Source organism: Otolemur garnettii, unplaced genomic scaffold, assembly GCF_000181295.1.
Source record: "Otolemur garnettii isolate 467f Iridium unplaced genomic scaffold, OtoGar3 scaffold00102, whole genome shotgun sequence".
In the NCBI taxonomy this organism is placed as follows: Eukaryota; Metazoa; Chordata; class Mammalia; order Primates; family Galagidae; genus Otolemur; species Otolemur garnettii.
Genome location: NW_003852497.1, coordinates 18727 through 45419, shown reverse-complemented (window position 1 = coordinate 45419; position 26693 = coordinate 18727). Strand labels below are relative to the sequence as shown.

Below are 26693 nucleotides of genomic sequence, written 5' to 3'. Positions count from 1 at the left end.
GTAGAATGACTAGTTTATTTAGTAGGTATATGTTTATTCATCTTATTTTGTGGAAGTCTGTTGTGTAGTTTTATCCGTTGCACCATTGTGGAATCTAAGTTTTGACCTTTAGCTTCTGAGTGTTTACTTTGCTGGTGGCCCATCGTGATGTTCAGTGTTGAGAATAGGTCTAAGTATTTCCTGTAGAACTGGTGTTGTTGTGGTAAATTTCCTCAGTGTTTGTATATCTGCAAAAGATTTGATTTCTCCAATTTTGAAGTTTAGTTTAGCAGGATACAGAATTCTGGGCTGAAAATTGTTTTGTTTAAGAATATTGAAGGTGGATGACTGTGCTCTTCTGGGTTGGAAAATTTCAGTTGAAAAGTCTGCTGTCATCCTAACGACTCTGTCTCTGTAGGTCGGTTGGCACTTACTCCTGGCTGCTTGTAGAATTTTCTCTTTCATCTTGATTTTGGACAGGTTCATTACAATGTGTCTTGGAGAAGCTCTGTTAGAGTTGAGACGACCTGGGGTTCCATTTCCATGTGCAAGGATTGTATCATGGTCCTTAGTAAAACTTGGGAAGTTTTAATTTACAGTGTCACCAGTAGGGCTTCCATTCCTTTGGGACAATCTTCTTCCCCTTTAGGAATCCCTATTATTCGTATGTTTGAACATTTCATGGAGTCTTGTAGTTCTTTTAAGTGATGGTTTTGTTTTTTCTCTCTTCTTTTGTGCCTCTTTAACTACCTGGATTAACTTGAAAACTTAATCCTTTAGCTCTGAGATTCTTTCTTTTCCATAGTCTAACCTATTTTTGATACTTTCTATTGCATCTTTACATTCCCTGGTTGTCTCCTTCATTTCCTTAAGTTCCACCATATCCTGTCTATATTCTACATATCTCTCATCCAACTTTTGGATCTGTCTTTCCATTTTCTTGTCCATTCCTTTTATTGCCTTTATCATCCATACTTTAAATTCCCTTTCTGTTAAATCCATTAATTCTTTGTAGATAGAGTCTTCTGAGGTCTCTGCCTCATGGTCTATTGGGGGAATTGCTTTGTTTTGATTTTTCATGTTTCTTGAATTTTTCTGTTGGTCTTTCCTCATGTGTTCTTTCTTCTTTTTCACCTCCTTGTCCTCCTTTTTCTTTCTTGTTTCCTCCTTTGCTTCAAATTACTTTGTTTTAGTGCTTAGGGCAAAAGGAAGAGGAGGGTAAAGCTCAAGTAGGGAGAAATAAGAGGAAAAGAAAGAGAGAAGAAAAAGAGGGAAAGAGAAAAAGAAGGAAAAATAAATAAAAATGAAAGAGAGATAGAAAAATTCTACAGTGTAGATTTGCCAATACTGTCTTCCCAGGGCAAAGGTAGAAGGGCTCCCTAAAAATGATCTCTTAGCCTCCTTGGGCCAGACTACTGCCATAACCTCCCTGCCAGACTACAGTCATGCCACCCCAGCACTCAGTGAAAGAAGAAAACATAAAAAAGAGAAGGAAAAAATAAGAATAATAAAGTAAGAATTGATAAAGAAAATTAAAAATATAGTCATATCAAATAAAAGAGAGAGAAAGAGAAGGAAAAGGAAAAAGGAAAGAAAGAAGAAAGACCAAAAAAGGGAGGTGATATCTTAGTTGTTGTATGAATGATTTATATGAGAAAGATGAGGAAAGTAGAAGGGTCTCTAATAAAAAAAGAGAATGGAGAGAAATATATAGAGAGAATAAATGAGGGGTCTCTAATAAAAAAAGAGAATAGAGAGAAATATATAGAGAGAATAAATGAAGGGTCTCTAATAAAAAAAGAGAATGGAGAGAAATATAGAGAGAGAATAAAGGAAGGGTCTCTGATAAAAAAAGAGAATGGAGAGAAGTATAGAGAGAGAATAAATGAGGCTAAAATACCGTGACCAAAAATATAGGCATCCTTGCTCTTGATGAAAATAAAAATGGAAGTTAAGAATTAAACCAACCAAACAAATTAGCAAAACCAAAACACAATAGAACAAGACCAAAAGAAGCTGAAATAGCCAAAAACAGCAACAGCCTTAGCCACATAGAAGAGAAAAAAAATAAAGTAAAAAAAATTGAAAAAGATTATATATACATATACACACACATACATATACATATATAGTGGAAGGGACCAACTTTGATAGGAATATATATGTTGCAGTATATTGCTGGGACACCAGGTAGTGCTGTGTTTTTTTTTTTAAGCAGATGGAGAACATAGCTGGCAACCTCCATGGTCTGTATTTCAAACTTAGTTTCTCTCCCTCATGGCCTGATTGTTTCCTCAGCATTCAGGCCCTATGGAGTTGGGATCTTAAAGCTCTCTAGAATCATTCAGAGGCAGTTCTCACAGTGGCCCCTGACTCTTGTTCCTGTGGGGTGTGGGAGTCCCTTAGCCTGTTCCAAGAGTGAAGTTCTGATCCTGGCAGGTGGAATTAAGAGAGCACCATGCATTAGGCCCCTACTAAGACCTACTCTCAATGGCAGCCCCCTAGCTGTGGAGATCTCTGTATGGCTGCCTTCCCAGCCACCAAACCTATGGCAAATCTATGTCAACCAAGTGGTGTGTAGCCTCCCTGCAAAACCAAAGACTCCAGAAAGGCCTCCTCCTGTGCTGGACCTCCATGGTGGAGGCTAGCCAATCCCAGTGGGTTGCAGTTACTTACCTAATGAGTCAGATTTCTACCTCCATAGCACATGCAGTATCCAACTCACTACTTCCTGGCTGTGCTCCCTGAGCTATGACTGTTTGGTTGGGTTCTGTCTTTTTTTCCCAATTATGCCAGGAGAGCTCAGCTGAACAATCCTTCTGGTCCAACTTCTGCCTTTTAATTGAGTTGTTTTGATTATTGATGTGTTTATTTTATTTTAATTTTTGAGACAGACTCTCATTTTGTCACGCTGGGTAGAGTACTGTGTCATCATCTTAGCTCATAGCAACCTTAAACTCTTGGACTCAAGTGCTCCTCCTGCTTCAGCCTCCCAAGTAGCTGGGACTACAGACTCCTGCCATGATACCCAGCTAGTTTTTTCTATGTTGAGCAGATACAGGGTCTTGCTTTTGCTCAGGCTGGTCTTGAACTTCAAAGGATCCACCCACCTTGGCCTCCCAGAGTGCTAGGAGTATAGACATGAGCCACTGTTCCTAGCTTACTGATGTGTTTAAATTTACTGTCTTTATATTTTTCTATCACAATATCTAGTGATATTGTAAGACTTAAGTGTGTTTTCGTTTCTCTCTTCTTGGCTTTTTGTGCTATTGTTGTCATGTATTTTACTAATACATGAGTCATTGTTATTAATTTTGCTTTGATCCATTGATTACTTTAAAAGAGATTTAATAACAGAAAGGGTGTTTATATTTGCCCATATATTTACCATTTCTGGTGCTCTTCATTTCTTTTTGTAAATTTAGATTTCCATGTTTTCATGTAATTTCTGCTTGAAGGCTTTGTTTTCACATTGTGTTTAATGCAAGTATACCTGTGACAAATTTAATTTTAGGTTTTGTTTGACTTTTGAAAAAATCTTCAATTTGTTTGCCTTCTTTCTTGAACGATAATTTAACTGAGTAAAAATTTCTGGAGTGAAATTCCCTCTTTTTACCACAGAGAATATTCCTGCATTGTCTTCTGGCTTACATTGTTGTTCCTGAAGAATCTGTTATCCTTTTCTTTGTATGTAATGTCTGTATATAAAGTGTCTTTTTCCCCTTCTGGTTGCTTGTTCTATCTATCTCTGCTTTTTAGTCCTTTAGTCCTTGAGCAGATACTGGGTCTTGCTTTTGCTCAGGCTGGTCTTGAACTAGTCCTTTGTTATAATGTGCTTTGGTGTGTTTTGGATTTGTTGAGCTTTTTAGATCTATGCTTTTATAGTTTTCTTCTAATTTGGAAAATTTTTGTTCACTATTATTTTAAATATTTTTTCTGTCTTTCTCTCCTCTCCTTCAAGGACTCCAATTTTATGTTTTATTTGGCTGCTTAGAGTTCTTTCACATCGCTCTGATTAGCTGGTGATTTTTTTTTTATTACTCTTTTCAGTTGCTCTTTCAACATAATCTTTCTTTAGTGAGGTCTGATTTGTCATTAATTTGATCCAGTGTATTTTTTTATTGCATACATATAGGTTTTATTTCTCGAAGTTCTGTTTCATTTTTATATCTCTTATGACACTATATAACATGTTTAATCTTGATTCTATTTTTTTAAACAAATGCAATACAGTTGGAACAACTAGTAATATCCTTATCTACTGTTCTATTATATGTATGTATCATTTCTCTGTTTTGATTGATTTTTTTCCCCACTTTTGGGTCATATTTTCCTGCTTCTTTGTATACCTTCTAATTTTTTTTCCCAGATGCTAGAAATGGTAAATTTTACTTTGTTGGGTATGAGATATTTTTGAGTTTCTATTGATGAGCTCTGTTCTACTAAGCTTAGGTTACTTGGATGTAGTTTGATCCTTTAGGATCCTCTCTTAAGCTTTTAAGGCAGGACCTGGAAAACATTTAGTCTGTGGCTGATTTTGCTTCAATACTGAAGCAAAAACCTGTTTACTTTGCTCAGTACCACATGAATTATGATGTTTTTCTACTGAATTGTAACAAACATTCTTTCTAGTTCTGTGTGAGGATTTTCTCACTAATCTTTTCACAGGTCTTTTTCCAGCTTCAAGTAGTCTCTTACATGCATACATTGATCAATTCTGAGCTGAATATTTGAGGGGAACCCTCTGCAGATCTTTTCATTCCTCTCTCTCTGTAGGTCTTTTTCTGCTGGTCCTTTGCCCAGGAAACTCTTGTTGCCTTGGTCTGTCCAGAATACTAGCTTCATCACTTTAACTTAGTAAAACTACTGGGTTTTTCTTGGGTCCACCACCCGTCAGTATGTTTGTTAACTTTCTTCCTTTTTTTTTTTGAGACAGAGTCTCACTATGTCACCCTCAGTAGAGTGCTGTGGTGTCATAGCTCACAGCAACCTCTGACAGTTGGGCTTAAGTGATTCTCTTGCCTCAGCCTCCCACGTAGCTGGGACTACACGCACCTGCCACAATGCATGGCTATTTTTTGTTGCAGTTGTTTAGCTGGTCTGGACTGGGTTCAAACCCACCACCTTCAGTGTATGTGGCTGGCACCATAGCCACTCTGCTATAGGTGCCGAGCTGTTTGTTAACTTTCCTTAGGCTGTAAAATGGGGCAATTGTAAGGCTCACTTTATTTTTTTCTGCCTCTCATTGATGATTATTTATTGTTGCCTGATGTCCAGTGTCTTAAAAACTGTTGTTTCATTTATTATATCAGTTTTTCTGGTTATTTTAGCTGGCAGAATAAATCTAGTCCCTGTAACTTCGTCTTGGTGAGAAGTGAAAGTTGGAAGTATGTGTTTCATTTCATCTAGTAGATGTGTTATGACTTCACTTAGCTATTTTCTAATTATTTAACATTTAAATTATTCCTGAGTTTTTGATATGAACTAGTAGCATTGTAGTGTACATCTTAATGCATATGTATTTTTTTCCAGGTGAAGGATAAGTTTCCAGTAATAAGATTAATTTATAAGTATAATCCTTTTTATGGTTCTTGGTAAAAGTTCCTGATGAATAATACCTTTGTGTATTACCACTAACAGTGTGAAGGCATTAGATTTCCATGTAACCTTGCCAGTGCATGGCAGCTGACTAATGTGTGCACATGGACACAGAGTGAAGCACTATAGAGGTTGGAGACTCAGAAGGGGGAGAGTGTGCTGGGGGGCGTGGATGCTAAGAAATTACTTTATGGGTAAAAGGTACATTATTTGGATGTTGGAAGCACTGACAGCCCAGACTTCACCATTATGTAATATATCCATGTACCAAAGTTGTACTTGTACATGGTATGTAAACAATAAAAAAGAAAATCATAAAGAAGAGAAAATATATTTACTGTGTATTTACTATTCATTTAATGAGTCATCATAAAAGTTTTCATCTTGTCATTTCACGTTAAGGAGGCTGAGGAGGAAGATGAAGAGAAAGGCTTGGTCTTGCTATCTCAGGTAGAAGAACGTCCACATGTAAACTGCATGTGGACCTGTGCAGTTTAAACCCATGCTCTTCAAGGGTCAGATGTATTTTTATTTTTACTTTGGATAAATGTTGCTACTTATAGCTTTATACAGCTTTTAATAGAAATTTCTAGCACTTTCACAAACTTAGAATTATGAGGAACATTTTATAGTTTACCATTCTTGTTCATATCTACTGTATTGTTTCACAGAGAACACAAAATAAAATTATGTAAGTTGATGAAGTTTAAAAGTCATGATGAAACTTAAAATACAGAAGTCATAAAAGATAAAATTGATAAATCCAGCTATACAAAAATAATAAACTTTTACATGGAAAACAACATAGTACCATATGACCAAAGGGGGAAATATTTTTAACTCATATCATAACAAAGCTAATCTCTCTAATATATAAAGAGCTTTTAGAAACTGAGAAGAAAACAATGCAAAGTCAAAGGACTCAGCAGGAAAAAGAAATAACAGTGTTTCTGTAAACAACAAAAGGCATTAGGCTTAGCACCTGTGGCTCAAACAGCTAAGGCGCCAGCCACATACACCTGAGCTGGCAGGTTCAAATCCAGCCCGGGCCGCCAAACAACCATGACGGTTGCAACCAAAAAATAGCCGGGCGTTGTGGCGGGTGCCTGTAATCCCAGCTACTTGAGAGGTGGAGACAGGAGACTCGCTTGAGCCCAGGAGTTGGAGGTTCCTGTGAGCTGTGATCACGGCACTCTACCCAGAGCGACAGCTTGAGGCTCTGTCTCAAAAAAAAAAAAAAAAAGAAAAACGGCATTAGACTCACAGTATTTACAAAGAAATATAAGTTTAAATTATATAAGGTATAATTTTTTTGCTTATTACTAGGTTGGCAAAAATTAAAAAGTTTGGCTTTGAAGGTGAGTCTATGAGGAATTCTTTTTTTTTTCCCCAAGAGATAGAGTCTCACTTTGTTGCCCTCAGTAGAGTGCTGTGGCATCACAGCTCACAGCAACCTCCAGGTCTTGGGCTTAGGTGATTCTCTTGCCTCAGCCTCCTGAATAGGTGGGACTACAGGCGCCTGCCACAACGCCCAGCTATTTTTTGTTGCAGTTTGGCTGGGGCTGGGTTTGAACCCGCCACCCTCGGTATATGGGGCCAGTGCCCTACTCACTGAGCTACAGGCACTGCCCAGGAATTCTTATATATTGTTTGTAGGTGTGTGCAATTGTTACACAGGACAATTTGACAATACTTTAAAAAATTATGAATGCATTTACCTATTCATATAGCAGTTCTGCTTGAGGGAAATTATTCTATAGTTAGACCTGCACCCATGTGATATGACATATGTACAAAGTTATTCACTGTAACATTTTTTGTAGTAGAAAAAGATTGGAAACATCAAAATCTATCAGTAGGATACTGGTAAAATAAACTATAGAACATCTTTACAATGGAGTTTGTCTAGTTGTATAAGAGATGAGGTGGCCTTCTATGTATAGATAGGAAAACAAAAATAATGTGCCAAATAGTGTTTATAGTATGCTACTTTTGTGTAAGAAAAGCTTGACAATAAAAACATATTTATTCTTGCTTATATTTGCGTGAAGAAATAGTATAAGATGGCATAGGAAACTAATTTTTTTTAAATTAAATCATAGCTGTGTACATTAATGCAATCGTGGGGTACAATGTACTGGTTTTATATACAATTTGAAATATTTTCATAAAACTGGCTAACATCGCCTTCGCTGCATTTTCTTAATTATTGTGTTAAGACATTTATATTCTACACTTGGCAACTAATTTGTTTTATGAGAGCAAAATTCAGTGGGCAGGGATGAAATGTGAGCAAGACTTCTCAGTGTATCAGTTAATATCAGTTTGATTTCTGAATAATGTAAAATTTATTGTAACACATTTATAATCACCTAATATGTTCTGGGTAGTATGAGTTTAATGACAATTAATATAAAATTCTTCTCTTTAGAAAAGAATACTGCCTTGAGGGATGGGCTTCTGGTGTTCTTCTTTGCAGTTGTTCCCCTTGGTGTGCTTGCTACTATTGTCTTCATCAAGAGAGATCAAATACGGAAAAGCTACTTCAGAAAGAAGAGATCGCAAACATATGAGTACTTAGATTTTTTCTCTTAAATCTATATAAAATAATTTAAAGTAATTATTAATGCTGATAATCACATCATAGAAGTTGACAATCCTTTAACAACAAGGCTCTTTACATTACCTCTCTCTGTTTTAGATAGTGGTGACTAAACCACCACTTCTAATGAATGGAGAGGGGAAAGGATTATGGTGACCATCTTTATGGTGCTAAAAGTGACCCTTAGGGTTCATTTTGCTTAATATTGGCTTCTGATCGTGACTTAAGCAGAATTTTGGCTATGACATCTGATGTGGGCTTCCTAATTAAAGATTAAAGTATGGGATAAAGAAATATGCTGAAAATTTTTTCTTCGCTTTATTTCAAGTATCAGTTCTCATAGAAGGAGAATTTTTTAATTCTCAGTTTCAAAAACAGATTTTGTGAATTATAAGATTTTAAGAAACAAGTTTTAATGGAAGAAAGTTAAGGTTGTTAAAATTAAGACACTTGACATTTCTTTTCTAGTCTCTGTGTTGAACTCTATCTTGTATGACTATCTCACAGCTATCATTTTTAATACAGTGGCATTAATTAGAATATGACATATGTTAGCCTGGACTTCATAATCAAATTAGAGTTCAATTTGTGGGTTAACTATAAATAAAGCTCTCTGATCCTTGGTTTACTTCCTCTAAAATGGGAATAATAATAATGTTACCTATCTCATAGGGTTGATGTAAAGATTAAATGAGGAAATATTAACATGTAAAGCCCATTGCACATTATGGGCACATTGTAATTACTTAGTAACAGTGTTATTTTTATGGTAATGATTTCCAGTGAGCCATATGTGCTAACTTTTGCTCTGTTGCCCTATCTCTCACTTCCTATATTATTTTCCCAGAGTATCCTAAAGTTACCTTTAATTTTTCATATATTCTGAATCAGATATTTCTTTCTTATGCTTCTTACCACAATTCCAACTGACCCATCTATACAAATAATTTCCCAATCTGCTTCTTTAGAGTTTTAGCTCCATAACCACAGCTTATCTCCCATACATCTATACCCAGGCGACTTGCTGTCACTTCAGCAAGTCTAAAACTTAGCTGGTATCTTTCCCGCTAATCTGTTTGCTACCCTTGGGCTTCCTAATTTTTGGAGTGACTACTTAAAATTTTTTATGTATGCAGTCTTTCCTCTCTGATTTTAGGTAGACTTGAGAAGAAAAGTTAGGGAAGACTGCCTAATTGACCAAATTTCATGGTTTCTTAGAATTTCATTTTATTGTGAAATGTGGTTAATGGTACTTCCTAATACCATAAGGATTAAAAATATGTGAAAGCTGTTAAAAGTGCTGTAAGATTTTCAGCTTTTGTCATGATCATCACCATACTACCAATACTGTTATTTTGTATTTGAGAAAATGCAAAGGCTGGGTGGGTGGCTCATGCCTATAGTCCTAGCACTTTGCCAGGCTGAGGTAGATAGATTGCCTGAGCTCAGGAGTTTGTAACCTGTCTAAGCAAAGCAAGACTGTATCTCTATTAAAAAATAGAAAAGTTAGCCAGCTATTGTGGAGAATGCCTATAGTCCCATCTACTCTGGAGGCTGAGGCAGAAGGATCCCGTGAGCCCAGGAGTTTGAGGTTGCTGTGAGCTATGACACCATGACACTCTACCCAGGGCAACAGCGAAACTCTGTCTCAAAAAAGAAGAAAAAAGAAAGAAGAAAATGCAAAGCATGTGTAGTATGTCCAGTAAAAATGTTTTAATCTCATTTTAGCTCAAAAATAATTGTATCTTTCAGATCAGATGGGAAAAATCAAGGAAATGTTTCCAGACAGTCTCCAAGCACCAGTGTTCCTAGGCACGTCTCTCCATTGACCCCTCCAAGACAAGTTGTAAGTTTAAAATGAAAAATTGTTTTTCTTTACTATATAAAAGTATTACATGTTTAAAGGTTAAACAAATAGTTACATAGATTATGATACTGTGTATAAACAGAAACTTTCTTAAAGATTTAGGAGTACTCTAGGTGGTCTCTGAGTTAAAGGAAAACTAGCAGAGTCCCTGGTTCATGAGATACATAGAAAGACATCTAGCCATTAAGAATGCTTTACCTTGGCTCGGTGCCCATAGTGCAGTGGTTAGGGTGCCGGCCACATGCACTGGGGCTGGGGGATTCAAACCTGGACCGAGCCTGCTAAACAACAATGATAACAACAACAAAAAAGTAGCTGGGCATTGTGGCGGGCATCTGTAGTCCCAGCTACTTGGGAGACTGAGGCAAGAAAATCACTTAAGCCCAAGAGTTTGAGGTTGCTGTGAGCTGTGACGACATGGCACTCTACCAAGGGCGACATAGTGAGATTCTGTCTCAAAAAAAAAAAAAAAAAAAAAAAAAAGAATGCCTTACCTTGATAATGGGCCCCCTATGCTATCATGTTTTTTTTTCCATGTCTGTGATCTTTCTTTTTTCACAACCTGCCTTCTCACGGGCATGTTAATAGAGATCTGGTGTTGAACTCCTGGATAGGCATAATTGTCTCAGCAATGGGACTATTAATCAGTGTTCCTGTAACTGTATTAGGGAGAATTGAAATAATGTCATACTTTCACTGATAGGAATGTATCCCTGAGTAACATATAATATTATTTTTTTCTGTTTTTAAACTTCTTAGAATGTCTTAGTTGATATTTTACATATACATATGCAACCTGCTTTTCCACTTAATATTATTTTGTGATTTGTCCCTATCAATACATGGAGATGTGATCCATTTATTCTTACTGTTGACACTGTTGTTTCTTAATACATTGTTGACTGGCAATTTTATTCAGAAACTATCCATGTTAACTGTCCAGGTAACTCAGATTGGTCAATAATGTGTTAAATAGCAGATAATTTTAAAATTAATTTTCCAATTCCTGAATTCTAATTTTTTATCACATTGAACAAGATTGAGATAAACATTCCGTAAATGTCTTCTGATGCATGTTGTGTGTTCTAGGACAGAACTAATACGGTAGTTAATGTCCACATATGGCTATTTAAATTTTACATAAAATTATATAAAATTAAAATTTCTATTCCTCATTTGCTCTAATCATACTCAACAGATCACATGTGGATGCTGGCTTACACTGTAGTGGACAGCACATGTGCTGATTAAATTTCTAGGGTGAAAGATATGCAAAACTGTACTGGAAATTACTAAATTGCTTCTTAAAGAGGTTACAATCCTTGGATGATTACATTATCAGTGATGTATGAGCATTGTATTGATTTAAGTCTTTGCCAACACTTGGTATTATTAGACTTTCAAATTATTTTCTTCTTTTTTTTTTTTTTTTTTGCAGTTTTTGGCCAGGGCTGGGCTTGAACCCACCACCTCCGGCATATGGGGCCGGTGCCTTACTCCTTTGAGCCACAGGTGCCGCCCCAAATTATTTTCAATTATGTGGAGGTGAAATGATTATAATTCATGTTTTGAGGTATATATAGATGTACACACACACATATAAGTATATATACCAAATCTCTCTATCTTGCCCTCTTTTCTTTTATAAAAAGGAAAAAAAAATTGTTATGGCCTTTTCTCCCATAACCTTAGATCTCAGAAATTTCTTTCCATATCACTTGTATCAAAGGTGGCCACACAGTCCCTATGCGTGCTAGATACTCCTTGATTTTTGGTGTATTTTTCTTATTTTATTATGGTAAAATATATATAAACTGAAATTTGCTATTTCAACTTTTTTCAAGATTTTTAAATTGTGGTGAAAAACCAGTAAGATTAACTCTTAACACTTTTTGTATGTATAGTGAATAATGTCAAATATATTCACATTATTGCAGAAATAGTTCTGTACATCTACGACCTGGAAACTCTTCCCACTAATTACCTTTTACTCATACCTTCAGGCTTTGATAATTACCTTTCTATTTCCTGTTTCATGATTTTGATTATTTTAGATACTTCATATACATGGAATCATACAATATTAATCCCTTTTGACTGGCTTATTTCATTTAGCATAATGTATTTGAGGCACAAGATTCCCTTCCTTTTTAAGGCTACACAGTAGTATGTGTATACCACATATTCTTTATCAAGTCATCTGGTGTGAATGACATTCTGGTTCACTTATCTCTTGCCTATTGTGAGTGATGTTGCAGTTAATGTGGGTGTGCAAATATGTGTTGCATCCCACAGAGATCAGCCCACCATAAATACATGGATCTGGGGCTTTCCGTCATTTTGTTCCATTAATCTATGTCTGTTTTAATGCCATTCTCATACTGTTATAATTGCATAGCTTTGCAGTATATTTTCAAATCTGATAGTCTGAGGCCTCTAGCTTTGTTATTTTTGCTTAAGATCCTTTTTGCTATTCTGGGTCTTTTCTTATGTCATATAAATTATAGGATTGTTTTTTTCTATTTTTATAAAAAATATTGGAATTTTTGAATTGAATCTGTAGATTTCTTTTGGTAGTATGGTCATTTTAACAATATTCTTCTAATCTATGAATATGGGATGTCTATTTGTTTCTTCTTCAGTATCTCTCATCAATGTTTTATAGTTTTACTAAACTGACATTTCTCATTGGTGAAGTACATTCCCTATTTATTTTTGATATTAATCTAAATGGAGTTGTAGTCTTGATTTCTGTTTCAGATAGTTTTTTATTGTATAGCAAAGCTACTGATTTTTGTATATTGACTATGTATCATGCAATTTTACTGAATTTATTCTAACTTTTTTCTTTTTTCTTTTGGAGACAGAATTTCATTACATTGCCCTCTGTAGAGTGCTGTGTGTCACAGCTCACAGCAACCTCAAACTTTTGGGCTTAAGCAAGTCCCTTGCTGCAGCATCCCAAGAAGCTGGGACTACAGGCACCTGCCACAACACCTGGCTATTTTTGTTGTTGTTGTTGTTCTTGCAGTTGTCATTGTTGTTTTAGCTGGCCTGGGCTGGGTTTGAACCTGCCAGCCTCAAGTGGCTGGCACTGTAACCACTGTGCTATGGGCACTGAGCCTATTCCAACTTTTTTGGAGGTAGTCTTTATTATTTTCCATATAGAAGACCATATCATCTGCAGTGAAGTTATAGCTCTTCCTTTCCAATTAGGATGCCTTTTATTTCTTTTTCTTGCCTAGTTGTTCTGGCTAGAACTTCTAGTACTATGTTGAGTAGAAGTGGTGAGAATGGGCATCCTTGTTTTATTCCTGCTCTTAGAGGAAGTTTTCAGTTTTTCATTGTTGAATATAATATTAGCTGTGGGCTTGTTATTGGTCAGGTTCCTTCCTTCTATATCTAACTGTTGTGAGTTTTTATCATGAATGAATATGGGACACAATTACAAGAGGGACTTTGCCTATCAACTGCAGTCATTGTAACCTAATTCTTTGTACCTTCAATGAATCTGAAACAATGAAAAAAAAAAAGGTTCAGCACCTGTAGTTCAGTGGCTAGGGTGCCAGGCGCATACACTGGAGATGATGGGTTCAAATCCAGCCCTGGCCTGCCAAACAACAATGACAACTACAACCAAAAAGTAGCCAGGTATTGTGGCGGGCACCTGTAGTCCCAGCTACTTGGGAGGCTGAGGCAAGAAAATTGCTTAAGCCCAAGAGTTTGAGGTTGTGGTGAGCTGTGATGTCCTGGCACTCTACTGAGGGCAACGCAGTGAGACTCTGCCTCAAAAAAAAAAAAAAATTAAAAATTAAAAAAAAAATAGATAAAAATTATTTACCAAAAAAAAGATTTGGTCTTTGACCAAGTAACTACAGGGCATATCTAATTCTATATTCAAGATTACAATAAACTTGAAGTTTTAAAAGGAAAAACAAGAAATTTGTCCAATGCTTTTTTGCATCTACTATTATAAAATGATCATACGTTCCCCCTTTGTTGTGTTAGGATGTATTATATTTATTTGCATATGTGGAACCATTCTTGCATCCCTGGGAAAATTTCTCTGGATTATGGTAAATACTGTTTTCATCAGCTATTGATTCAGTTTGTGAGTATTTTGTTGAGGATTTGTGCATCTCATCAGGGATGTTAGCCTGTAATTCTCTTTTCTTATAGTGTACTTCTCTGCTTTGGTATCAGAATAATACTGGCCTATAAAATGAATTTGGAAGTATTTTCTTTTATTTAGGTTTTAGGAATAGTTTGAGAAGGATTGTATCAGCTCTTTTTTATTTCTTATGTAATTTGTTGATTTAAAAATATTTTAGTTACATAGATCACATTTGTAATGTTTTGAGTAACGCCTGTTAGTGTGGTTCTTTATACCTGCTAGGTAGTTCTTTTCACTTCCTCTCCTCCCCCTCCATCCTGCTTGATTTCTGTTGAGTTTTACTTCTCCCTCTGCATGTGTTTGCTCAATGGTTAGTTCCCATTTAATAGAGAGCATGTGGTATTTATTTTCCAATTCTTTAGATACTTAGATAATGGTTTCCAGTTCCATTCCAATTGTTGCAAAAGGGATTAATTCATCCTTTTTTATGGCTGAATAGTACTCCATGATACATACATACCAAATTTCATTAATTTGCTCGTGAATTGATATTTGGGTTGATTCCTCATCTGTGTCATTGTGAATTGTGCTACAATAAACAGGTACAGGTATTTTTTTGATAAAATGACTTCTTTTTCTTTGGGTAGATACTCAGTAATGGGGATTGCTAGATCAAATGGTAGATGTACTTTTAGTTTTTTGAGGAATCTCCATTATTATTATTATTTTTTGAGACAGTCTCAAGCTGTCGCCCTGGGTAGAATGCTATGGCATCATAGCTCACAGCAACCTCTGACTCTTGGGCTCAAGCAATCCTCTTGCCTCAATTTTTTTCTATTTTTATTAGAGATAGGATTTTCTTTTTGCTCAGGCTGGTCTCGAACTTGTGAGCTTAAGCAGTCCACCTGCCTCAGCCTCCCAGAGTCCTAGGATTACAGGTATGAGCCACTGTGCCTGGCTGGAATCTCTGCTCTTTTTCTATAGTGAATAAGATGTATTTTTCTGTCTGTATCCACACTAGCATCTGTTGTTTTTGGACTTTTTAATAAAAACCATGCTAACTGGGGTGAGGTGATACATCATTGTGTTTTTTTCTTTTTTAAATTTTTATTGAGACAGAGTCTCACTTTGTCACCCCCAATAGAATGCTGTGGCATCATAGCTCATAGCAATCTTCAACTCTTGGGCTCAAGTGTTTCTCTTGCCTCAGCCTCCCTAGTAGCTGGGACTACAGGTGCCTGCAATAATGCCTGACTATTTTTTTGTTTCACAGACCCGGGCTGGGTTCCAACCCACCAGCCCTGGAGTGTGTGGCTGGCACCCTAACCACTGAGCTATGGGAGCCCAGCCATCATTGTGGTTTTATTTTGAATTTCCCTGATAACTAGTGACATTGACCATTTTTTTCATGTTTATTGGCCATTTGTTTTTCTTCCCTAGAGATCTTCTGTTCATTTCTTTTGCCTACTTTTTAATGGGGTTGTTTTTTTTCTTGCTCATTTGCTTGAGTTCTTTGTAGATTCTGGATATTACTGGATGTATAGTTTGTGAATATTTTCACCCATTCTGTAGGTTGTCTATTTGCTTTGTCGATTATTTCCTTAGCAATGCAGAAGCTTTTTATTTTTAATCAAATTCCATTTATTTACTTTTGTTGCTATAATTGCCATTGGGGTCTTAGTCATAAATTCTTAGCCTAGGCTAATATCTAGAAGACATTTTCCTACGTATATGGATGGTTTTGTGTCCTTGTTCTCTCTTCTGTTCCATTGCTGTTTTGGTTAGGATAGCCTTGTAGTATAGTATGAAGTATGGTAATGTGATAGCTCTAGATTAGTTCTTTTTGTTAAGATATCTTTGGCTATTTTGGTTCTCTTATGGTTGTAAAAGGGAAGAATTACTTATTTTAGATCTTTGAAATATGACATTGGTATTTTGGTGGGGATTACATTGAATCTGTAAATCACTTTGGGCAATATGGATGTTTTAACACTGTTGATTCTACTGATCCATGAGCATGATGTGTTTTCCATCTAGTCCAGGCTTCTTCTTTTGGGGAAGATTTCGTATAGTTGATGCGATTTGGTACTTGATATAGGTCTGTTTAAAAATTTTAATTCTTGGGGTGGTGCCTGTGGCTCAGTGGGTAGGGTGCTGGCCCCATATATCGAGGGTAGTGGGTTCAAACCCAGCCCTGACCAAACTGCAACAACAATAAAATAGCCAGGCATTGTGGTGGGCACCTGTAGTCCCAGCTACTCAGGAGGCTGAGGCAAGAGAATTGCTTAACCCCAGGAGTTGGAGGTTGCTGCTGTTAGCTGTGTGATGCCATGGCACTCTACTGAGTGTGATAGAGTGAGACTCTGTCTCTACAAAACAAAAATAAAACAAACAAAAGAAATTTAATTCTTTATGAGTCTAGGAAGGTAGCTTGCTTCCAGGTATTGGTTCATTTCATCTGGATTCTCGTATTTCTGAGAACAGAGTTTTTTGTAGTAATCATTGGGGATTTTTTTGAATTTCTGAGGTGTCTGATGTTATTTCTCCTTTATTATTTCTGATTGATGATATTGGAGATTTTACTTTTTTGTTTCTGGTGAGGCTAGCCAAAGGTTTATCAATTTTTGTTAAATCTTTTCAATAAACCAACTTTTTGTTTTATTGATCTTCTGAATGATTTTTTTTGTTTTCAATTTCATTTAATTCTTCCCTAATATTTGTTATTTCTTTTCTTCTGCTGGGTTTGGGGTTGGAATGTTCTTCCTTTCCCAGTAGCTTGAGATGATGTATTAAGTTGGCTTCCTCTCTTTCTGTTTTCTTGAGGAAAGCTTCCAACACTATAAACTTCCCTCTTAGGACTGCCTTTGCAGTATCCTGCAGGTTTTGATACTTTGTGTCTTCATTCTAATTTTGTTCCCAAAATTTGGTGATTTCCCGTTTAATCTCGTTTTTTACCCAATTGTCATTCAGCATAAAGTTATTTAGTTTCCATAACTTTGTATGTTAGATTTGTGTCCTAAGATATGATCAGTTTTGGAGGATGATCTGTGGGGATGAGAAGAATGTGTATTCAGTTTTAGTAGGATAAAATATTCTTTAGATGTCTGTTAAGTCTATTTGTACTTGGGTCAAGTTTAAGTCCAATATTTCTTTGTTTAGTTTTTTCTTGGAGGATGTATCCAGAACTAATATAGTGGTGTTAAAACTCTAGCTATTATATTTCAGAAAGATATCAAATTATTCATATCTGAGATTGAATTTGCTTTATAAATTGAGGAGCATTCTGGTAGGGTACACATATGTTAATTATTGAAATCTGTTCATTTTGAGTGTTTCCCTTGACAAATATGTAGTGTCCATCTTTATCTTTCCTTATCTTTGTGAGTTTAAAACCTATTGTACCTGCAGATAAAATTGCAACCCCTGCTTTTTTCCTGATTTCCATTTGCCTGTATTGTAAATGTCCAGCCCTTCGTCCTGTGACTTTTTTTTATCCTTTAAGGTAAGATGAGACTCTTGTATGTAACAGATATCTGGCCTGAATTTTTGTATGTATTCAGCCAACCTGTGCCTCTTTAGAGGACAATTTAAAGCATTCACATTAATTGAGAGAATTGATAGGCATGGTAGTGTTTTGAATGTCATGTTTTTCAAATGTCCAGTAGATATTTTTTAATCCTTTCACCATTGTGGAAGATAGGTTTTCTTCAAAAATTTTTAGGTGAATTTACTTTCATGGTAGACCATTGTACTGATCATTATGGAAGATGGGTCTGAGAATATCCCTGAGAGCTGGTTTAGTTATGGCAAATTTCCTCAAGATGTATATGTCAGTGAAGTGTTTGATTTCTCCATCACAAATGAAACTCAGTTTAGCTGGATACAGTTTCCTGGGCTGAAAATTGTTTTGTTGTAGGAGATTGAAGGTCGATGACCATCCTTTTCCAGCTTGAGAGATCTGCAGTCATTGTAATATTGCTCCCTTTGTAGGTATTGGTTTTCTTATGTCTGGCTGCTTGCAGAATTTTCTCCTTCATATTAACTTTGGCAAAGTTAATTACAATATGTCTAGGATGTACTTTATTTGGATTGGGGTCCTGAAACTGTCTACTATCTGAATTTCTCTGTCTCTTGCAATGCTTGGGAAATTCTCCTTAATGTCTTGGAGTAGAGCATTTGTGCCTTTAGGATCATCCTCTTCTCCTTTAGGAGTTCTTGTAAGTTGAGTGTTAGATCTCTTGGAGTGATCCCACATTTCTCTCAGGTAATGATCATTTTTTGATTTCCATTTCTCTGCCTCTTTGAGCATTTGGGAACGTTCAAAAGCCTTGTCTTCAATTTCAGAGATCCTTTTTTCTGTCTGGTCAACTCTATTACTGAGGGATTATACTGTTCCTCCAATAAAGTTTTAATTTTCTTGAGCTCTGCTATCTCTTTTCTTATTATGTCCATATCTTTGGTGAGTTTGTCTTTGAATTCATTAATTTCTTGAGACAGCATTTGAACAAATCTTTGGATTTCTATTTCCATCTGTTTTTCCATTCTATACATTTTATTTGCCATCTATATTCTGAATTCTGTTTCTGACATTTCAGCCATTTGTTTATGAATGGCATCTTCTGTTGCATCTCCTTTTCATTCCTTGGGAGAGTTTATCTACTCTTGATTATTCACGTTGCAGAGTTGTTCTGCTAGTTTCTCCCAGAACAGACGCTGGTGGAGTACTACTCAGATTCTGTTGACCACTGGAGGGAGCCAGACTTCAACCCCTCAGGATTGATGGTGGCAGTGGGTAGCAAGGGAGGAGGCACTGACCCCGCCTTTGAACAACTCTTTGGAAAATGATTATTTTCTACAGTTTGGCTAGCAAAACTGGTAGGGTACGGTTGGATTGAGGGCCCCAGGAATTGTAGTTAACCATCCCTCTACCAAAGAGTTAGGACTGGTGATTGTGGCTTTTCCCCTATAGCTTTACAATGTTTCATTTCAGACCTGCAAGCAGAGACTCTGAGGACCTGCTTGCTTTGGTAGTGCTAGCTGGCTCTGTCTTTTAGGAAGCCATCCTCTATTTAATCCTCCTGAGTCATGGATATAGGTTGAAATCTCAGCTGGAGGGAGATGCAAGCGACTGAGACACTCTGCCCCCCACTAGTGACAACTGGAGAAGGAGAATGAGCCCCTCCCACTATAACACAATGATGGTTTGACCTTGGAGGATCCTTGGGTGGACAGCCTAAGTCAAGAGTTCCAATCAGAGTGTCCCAGGCAGCAGAATCCCTGCTCCACTGGGAGATTTCAAAAGGTTTCTAGCAACCCTAAAGCAGGGATATACAGGCAGTTCCATTGAGATAACCCAAGAGGCTGAATGAAGTCTGGCTCCCTCCAGTGTTTATTGGAGTCACGAAGACCTGCCCAGATAAAGAGTCAGTCCAGGAGGGTTGGTGCCTCCTTACCCACCTTGCAGCACAGCCATGCCCAGCTGCTGGTAACCTCATGGGTGTGAGGCCTGGCTCCCTCCATTGAGCAATGGACACCTGCCAGAGTCAAAGAGGGGTCAGTGCCTTCTCCCTTGCTACCCACTGCCACCATCAATCTTGAGGAGCTGAGGCCTGGCTCCCTCTAGTGCTCAACGGAATCTGGGTAGTACTCCACCAGAGTCTGTTCTGGGTATTAGTACTTCTACCTGGCAGTGGGTACCATAGCACACGTATTTCTCTCCCACACCATCTGCATCTCTGTCCCAGCTGCCCTCTGCCACTAGCACCCCCATGGTTTGAAGCCTGACTCCCTCTAGTGGTCAACAGAATCAGGTAAGTGTTCCTCTGAAGTGTGACCTGGACATGAACCCCAGCCTGCAGCAGATGTGGTATGGTTCTTCTCTATCTCCTTCTTGTCCCTCTCTCTCTGCTTCCCCCAACTTCCACTCCTTTCACTGCTTCTGCTCAGTTGTGTAGCAACCCATGCAATGCCCAGGCCTCTCAAGGAATTGCCAAACACTCTGGGGACAGGCTTTCCAATCACCAGGTGAGGGAGGAAAGGGGGGGCTGGAAGTTCAAAATTGTGGGGAATATATTTGTTCAGTTTTATGATGGACAGGAGAATGTGTAGGCTCATAGGTGGGACCCCTCTGGAGGAGTCCTGGTATTTAGCGGCTCTCTCCTGTGGGGTAAAATAAGAGGTCTTCTGTTCACTGTTACCATGTAGAGAGTATACCACAAGCCATTCTCTCTGGGGAGGTGGTCTCTTGTCCTCTTGGCGATGGGTTTTGTATTATTCTGTTTGCTGCTCTAGGAATGTCTTTTTTATCTGTCTTTTTCTTCTGTATCCTTACACTAATGTATGTATGAAAACTATTTTTACTTTTATTGTCCCAAGGCTATGTTATACTCTCACTTTGTTGTAAAACTTCATTTCAACTACCTCATCAAGGAAGAATATCATGAATACTAAAATCAACAATTATAGATTAGTAGTATTTACAGTAATAGGTAGTGCATAGGTTTCATAAGAAATTTTGGAAGATTTTATTTAAAATGTAATGTCTAGGCACAATGGCTGTCACCTATAATCTCAGTATTTTGGGAGTTTGAGGTAGGAGGATTGCTTGAGGCTAGGAGTTTGAGGCTGCAGTATACACCAGCCTGGGTGAGAGCAAGACCCTGTCTCTAAAAATAAATAAATAAATTAATTAATGTGTATATATACACACAAGAAATATGTAACCTTTTAACTAATGCAATTGATTTAAACCAAATTTTAAAAATATAGCCTTAAAATATTTATGTCATATTCATCATAAAGATATACTGAATAAGCAAAATAATTTTAAGTGTTAGACTTATAAGTAGGCTGGTTGGGCTTGGCGCCTGTAGCTCAAGTGGCTGAGGTACCAGCACATACACTGGAGTTGGCTGGTTTTGAATGCAGCCCAGGCCTGCCAAAGGATGACAACTACAACGAAAAATAGCTGGGTGTTGTGAAGGGTGCCTGTAATCCCAGCTACTTGGGAGTCTGAGGCAAGAAAATTACTTAAGCCCAAGAGTTGAAGGTTGCTATGAGCCATGACGCTATGGCATTCTACCCAGGGCGAAAGCTCAAGACTCTGTCTCAAAAAAAAAGGAAAATAAGTAGGCTGGTTGAGTTCCTCTAATCTGAAAATCCAAAATGCTCCAAATTCAAAACTTTCTGAGTGCCGACGTGATGCCACAAGTGGAAACACACACTTATCCTCATGTCATGGGTTGCAGTCAAAGTGCATTATTAACTACTTATGTGTGAATAAGAAAATGATTGCTTAGTGGTAGTATATAAATTCAGAGTCAGGAATGTTGATGATGCCAGACAACTTCAGATATCCATCTGGGTGGCTAAAATAGCAATGCTTTTGCTTTCTAATGGTTCAGGCTACACAAACTATGTTTTGTGCATAAATTTATCAAAAAATATTATACAATTTGTATAAAGTATACATGAAACATAAATGAATTTTGTGTTTGGACTAAGGTCTCATCTCCAAGACATCTCATTGTATATATATGCAAATATTCCAAAATCAGAAAAAATCTGAAATCTGAAACATTCCTTTTCCCAAGCATTTCTGATAAGAGTCATTCACTTGTAGTCTGTTCATTAATTTTGTGTATATTTCTTTTATGTAGTAGATAAACTATATAGGCGTTAAAAAATGTTATGACTACATTGTGGTAATAACCTTTTTATTCTTTTCTTTTTTTTTTTTTTAGCCTATATATGCAAATAAATTTCCAGTACCTACCTGTGCAGCCAAGCAGCCTCAGCACTTCCCATCAAGGTCTAAGTGAATTTGTTTAGATTACTTGACCAGAATGAAGCACAAGAGTTAATGTCTAGTAATTTCTCTTGTTTAATTTATGGCAAGGTATTTATTACCAGCAGTTTAGATAGAACATGATTTGCAGAAAGGGTTTTAAAGAACTTTTATATAAATTTTGCTAAATTAGTACAGTGTCAAAATAAGATTTTAGAGAAGCCTGAACAAGACATACATAATCAGCTGCTGCTGCAGCCTATGGTGTATATAAGATTCAGAAATAAGGGCTATTAAGATAAGCAGCAGCAGGAAACTAGATGGGTTTGGGCCAGCATTGCCTTTGAGAACAGCCAAAAAAGTTAGGCAATATAAGAAGATATGTTTTTGAAGGGACAGGAGACCAAGGAAGTGAGGGATTGTGAGGATAAGGTTCAGGAGAGGAAGGACATCTAGAGATTTTCCCAGCCTTGGGGGCTGCTTTTATGTTCTAAATGTGTTTACCTATTCTGACAATTGAGAGGCTGGGAACTTGAGGAGAATTTTCAACAAACTCATAGGGGACAAAATTGGAGTCCTTCCAAAAAGCAAGTGCCTTGCAAATATCCCAGGCTTTGTTTTGGGATCCAGGGAACTGGACCCTCACCTGACTTCTACGGTTTATATTTGGCCCACAATCAAAAAACCCAGGTGTAAAACCCAGGTGTACAAGAAAAGAAAATATGACTAAAATCAAGAAGCAGTACAACATAGAAACAGACTCAGAGAATATCCAGTTAATAGCTATCAGCCATGCACTTTGAAATAACCGATGATTGTGTCATGGAATTAACAGTCAAGACTGAGAATTTCAGCACAGAACTAGAAACTTGAAAGAAAGAATCAATGTAGATTTTACAACTGAAAATCACAGAAACTGAAATTAAAGGCTCAGTGGATGGGCTTAAAATCAGCAGGAAAGGAGAAAATTTATTACTACATTTTGCATCATATAAAAGGCACCTGACCCCTCCCACTCCCCAAAAGTCCTTCAAATTACAATTGCATTGCAAAACTGAGTAGTATCTTCATATAAAATCTTAATTATGCAATAAGAGCACATTGAAATCTAACTGAAGATTAAGAGAAAAAGATACAAATTCTGAGAGAGAGATTCACCAGATAGTATTCTTATGTTTACTGGAGTAGAGGTACACTAGGAGTGGATTAGGAAGTTACGGAAGAGTGTCCACAGGTTAAAGTATAAGGATTGAGATGCACATGTATAGAAGAAGTAATAGCAGGTTTAATCTCAGATTGTCTATCATAGTAAGGGAGCTAAATTTCAGCTCTGTGTTTGTGAACATAGAGGTAGACTTACACTTAGCAGTAATTTGCTCCTCTTTGATTCTAAAAGTGCTTAAATGAACTTAATGTCCTTGTTTGTCTTTTTATAATTTGACTTTACATTATAATGTGTTGTTCTTTTTAAAACATGTAAACTAGAACTTTCATAAAACATTGTTGATTATAGACTATTAGTATAAGTAGTTATTTCTTTTTAGACTCTAATTGGAGTCCTTTAACACATTGAATATCATATTAATGATAATCTCAGAATATAAGGAGCCCTTACCTACTGTCAGAGATGAGGATGGTGTTATAGAGGATGAGCTTGTAGTGAGTACAGCATTATTTCATTCAGTCCAGACACACTACTAACTATCTTTTTATCCCTTCTCACAGGCCACCTCCACCACAACCGAAAATATCATCTCAGGGAAATTTAGTTCCTGCTCGTCCTGCTCCTGCACCTCCTTTATATAGTTCCCTCACTTGATTTTTTAACCTTTTTTTTTTTTTGCAAGTGTCTTCAGGGAACTAATACTTGTTTTTCCCCCGATGTTTTCTTGAAAAGCCTCTCTTCCTGTTGCAACTATGAATGAAAACAAAATTATCACACACAAAAAAAACTTTACTAACACAGAAAAACAGAAACTGAATATGGAAATTTACAAGAGAAATGCACTAAAGCCTGAGAATTTAGAGTAACATTTCCATTTCCATCATTGGATAAGCCTTTTTCAATCATCTGTGAGGTTAATGTACTTAACATGGATTATGTTATTTTGAATATGTTACTGCAAAGATTCTCAAATTAACTGTAATGGTGTTAAGATTTATCATTATGTGCTTAAATGGTCTTCTGAATTTTTGACCTTAGTTAACATTAATGTAGTTACTGGTTGACCCGGTGATAACCTAATACATATGAAAACTAAGTAGTTAGCTGCTATTAATATCTGATATTTTTCATCTTGCAGGGATTAATAATCATCATACCCTAGAATCTTATCTTTTATTCATTACGGGAATAAGCAAATATGCTGTTTTCAGAAAAATGCACAAGAATCATAATTAAGAAGTCCTACTATTTTGAAAGTACAAAATACATTAAAAGAATATGTGTATTTTTGCACAGTTATTAGCTTCCATTTTTATGATTTTTCAACTATACATAATAACTTAGGCAAATTAATTTAATAATTAGAATTTCTATTATGAATCATGTTAAAGCATAGCATCCTTTTATAATAGCATTATTTTAAATAAATTACAAGCTTTATGGTACGAGGTATTTAATAGACCAAATCTGATATGCTGTTGATTCATGGTTGTAATAAAGCAGGAATAATTATAGTATCCTCAATCAACCGAGCTGTTACAAAACCACTTGAGAATTTCGTGAGCACTTTAAATCTAAAATCTGAATTTTCAAAGCTTGCTATTAAATCATTTAGAATGTTTACATTTACTAAGGTGTGCTGGATCATGTCTCTCATATTGAAACTAATATTTTCATAGAAATTAGTCTGGAGAAAAAGAAGAAAAAGCTTTTCTTAGATAAGCACAAAAAAGTTACTGTGGTATGAGCTATCTCAGCTATGTTAAATAATGAATTTTTACTATGGAAGAAATGGTATGGACAATAGAATTTTAAGCACTTAAAAATTTTCATAACTTTTCATAATAAAGTTTAATAATAGGTTTATGAATTGAATTTCATTAGTTAAAACCTTTTGGTTTGTGTATATACAAATACAACATTTACAATAAATAAAATATTTGAAATTTTCTTTTGTTTCTCCTAGTAAATTCCTATTCAACTATTTATAATTTGATTAAAAAATTATAATTTTAGATAAAATCATGGCAAACTTTTACAGATATTATCTCATTAATTTTTCAGATCTTTGCCAGATTTTGCATGTTGGCTTTTTAAAAGTTATAATTTTAGATAAAATCATATCAAACTTTTATAGATATTACCTTGTTAATTTTTCAGACTTTTGCCAAGTTGTGCATGATGGCTTTTTGTTAAGGGAAAGTAGATTAGTTTTAAAGAAAGCAGAAATTTCAATTCTCTGAATATAGTACATTATACTATTTTAACAATTGTGTACATATTAAAAGTTTTGAGCCATCCCAAATGAAGGGATGATTTCAGTTTAAATCTCTGAATGAATTCATATAAGACTTACATGTTCATGCCTTTTGCTCATGTAGCCCCCATTTTTTTTTTTTTTTTGAGATAGCGCCTCAAGCTGTCGCCCTGGGTACAGTGCTGTAGCATCACAGCGCACAGCAACCTCCAACTTTTGGGCTTAAGCGATTCTCTTGCCTCAGCCTCCCAAGTAGTTGGGACAACAGGCCTACAAGTACCCACCACAACGCCCGACTATTTTTTGGCTGTACTTTGCCATTGTTGTTTGGAAGGCCAGGGCTGGATTAGAACCTGCCAGCTCTGGTGTATGTGGCTGGCACCTTAGCCACTTGAGCTACGGGCACCAAGCCTATAGCCCCAATTTTTGCAGTTGAAGTACACATTCCTGAAATTTTATAGTCGGTAATAGATCAATATTAACATGTCACCTAACACTTATCTTAGAGTTTGATAATTTCTAGTTAGAAAATTTGTCTAAAAGGTTATTTGATGTGAACTTCTTTTACGTGTATATATATGTGTGTGTGTGTATATATATATATATACATATACATATTTTAAGTGCTTTTCATTTAGGTTTGTCCTTGATTTACTCTGGATTGCTATTAAAAATTATAAAATTTCCTGGTCATGGATGCCACTTGAAATCTTGAAAATGTATATTGAAGGATTTTCTTCCTATCTGATAAAGGAATCATAATCAGGGATAAATTAGATGTACGTTTGATTCCACTGTTCAGCTATACGAGGTGTGATAATTATGTTCACAAACTCATCCTAGAAAATGTGCTACATACCTCACTGGTGAATATCATCACAGTCACCTTTGAAGTACTTCCCTGGGGAAGGAATTTACCAATGCCAGCACCTAGTTTACCCTTGAAGGCAATTTTGGAACTTTTTTTCCTGGAGTGGCCATCAAAAGCTGTTGTCGTATTCATTCCCTTTGGTGTCCTCAATGTTATCAGAATGTCTTCCAGTGTTTCCTATATCTTTGGGTAAATAAAAATGTCATTGGGGCCAGATCAAGTGAGTAGGGAGAGTATTCCAATACAGTTATTTGTTTACTTGCTAAAAACTCCAGAAAGTACCTTGTGAGCTGGTGCATGTTGTGGTGCAAAGGCCATGAGTTACTGGCCAAGATTTTTCAGTTAAGATTTTCCTATTTCAACACAGTAAGTAAGGCAAGCAGACAGCCATCAGAATGGGAGAAGATTTTTGCAGGTTATGTCTCTGACAAAGGTTTAATAACCAGAATCCATA

The 26693-nt window shown here is 36.4% G+C and overlaps 1 protein-coding gene across 1 annotated transcript in view; it reads left to right on the top strand.

The window, feature by feature from the left end:
* ADAM9 (ADAM metallopeptidase domain 9) overlaps positions 1 to 25016 on the top strand; it is a 148509-nt gene extending 123493 nt beyond the window's left edge. The window contains exons 19-22 of the mRNA XM_003796278.3: positions 8009 to 8150; positions 9932 to 10025; positions 21903 to 21970; positions 23672 to 25016. Coding sequence (XP_003796326.1) covers positions 8009 to 8150; positions 9932 to 10025; positions 21903 to 21970; positions 23672 to 23765 — 398 coding nt within the window. The 3' untranslated portion in view covers positions 23766 to 25016. The remainder of the gene's footprint in view (positions 1 to 8008; positions 8151 to 9931; positions 10026 to 21902; positions 21971 to 23671) is intronic.
* Positions 25017 to 26693: the final 1677 nt, after the last annotated feature.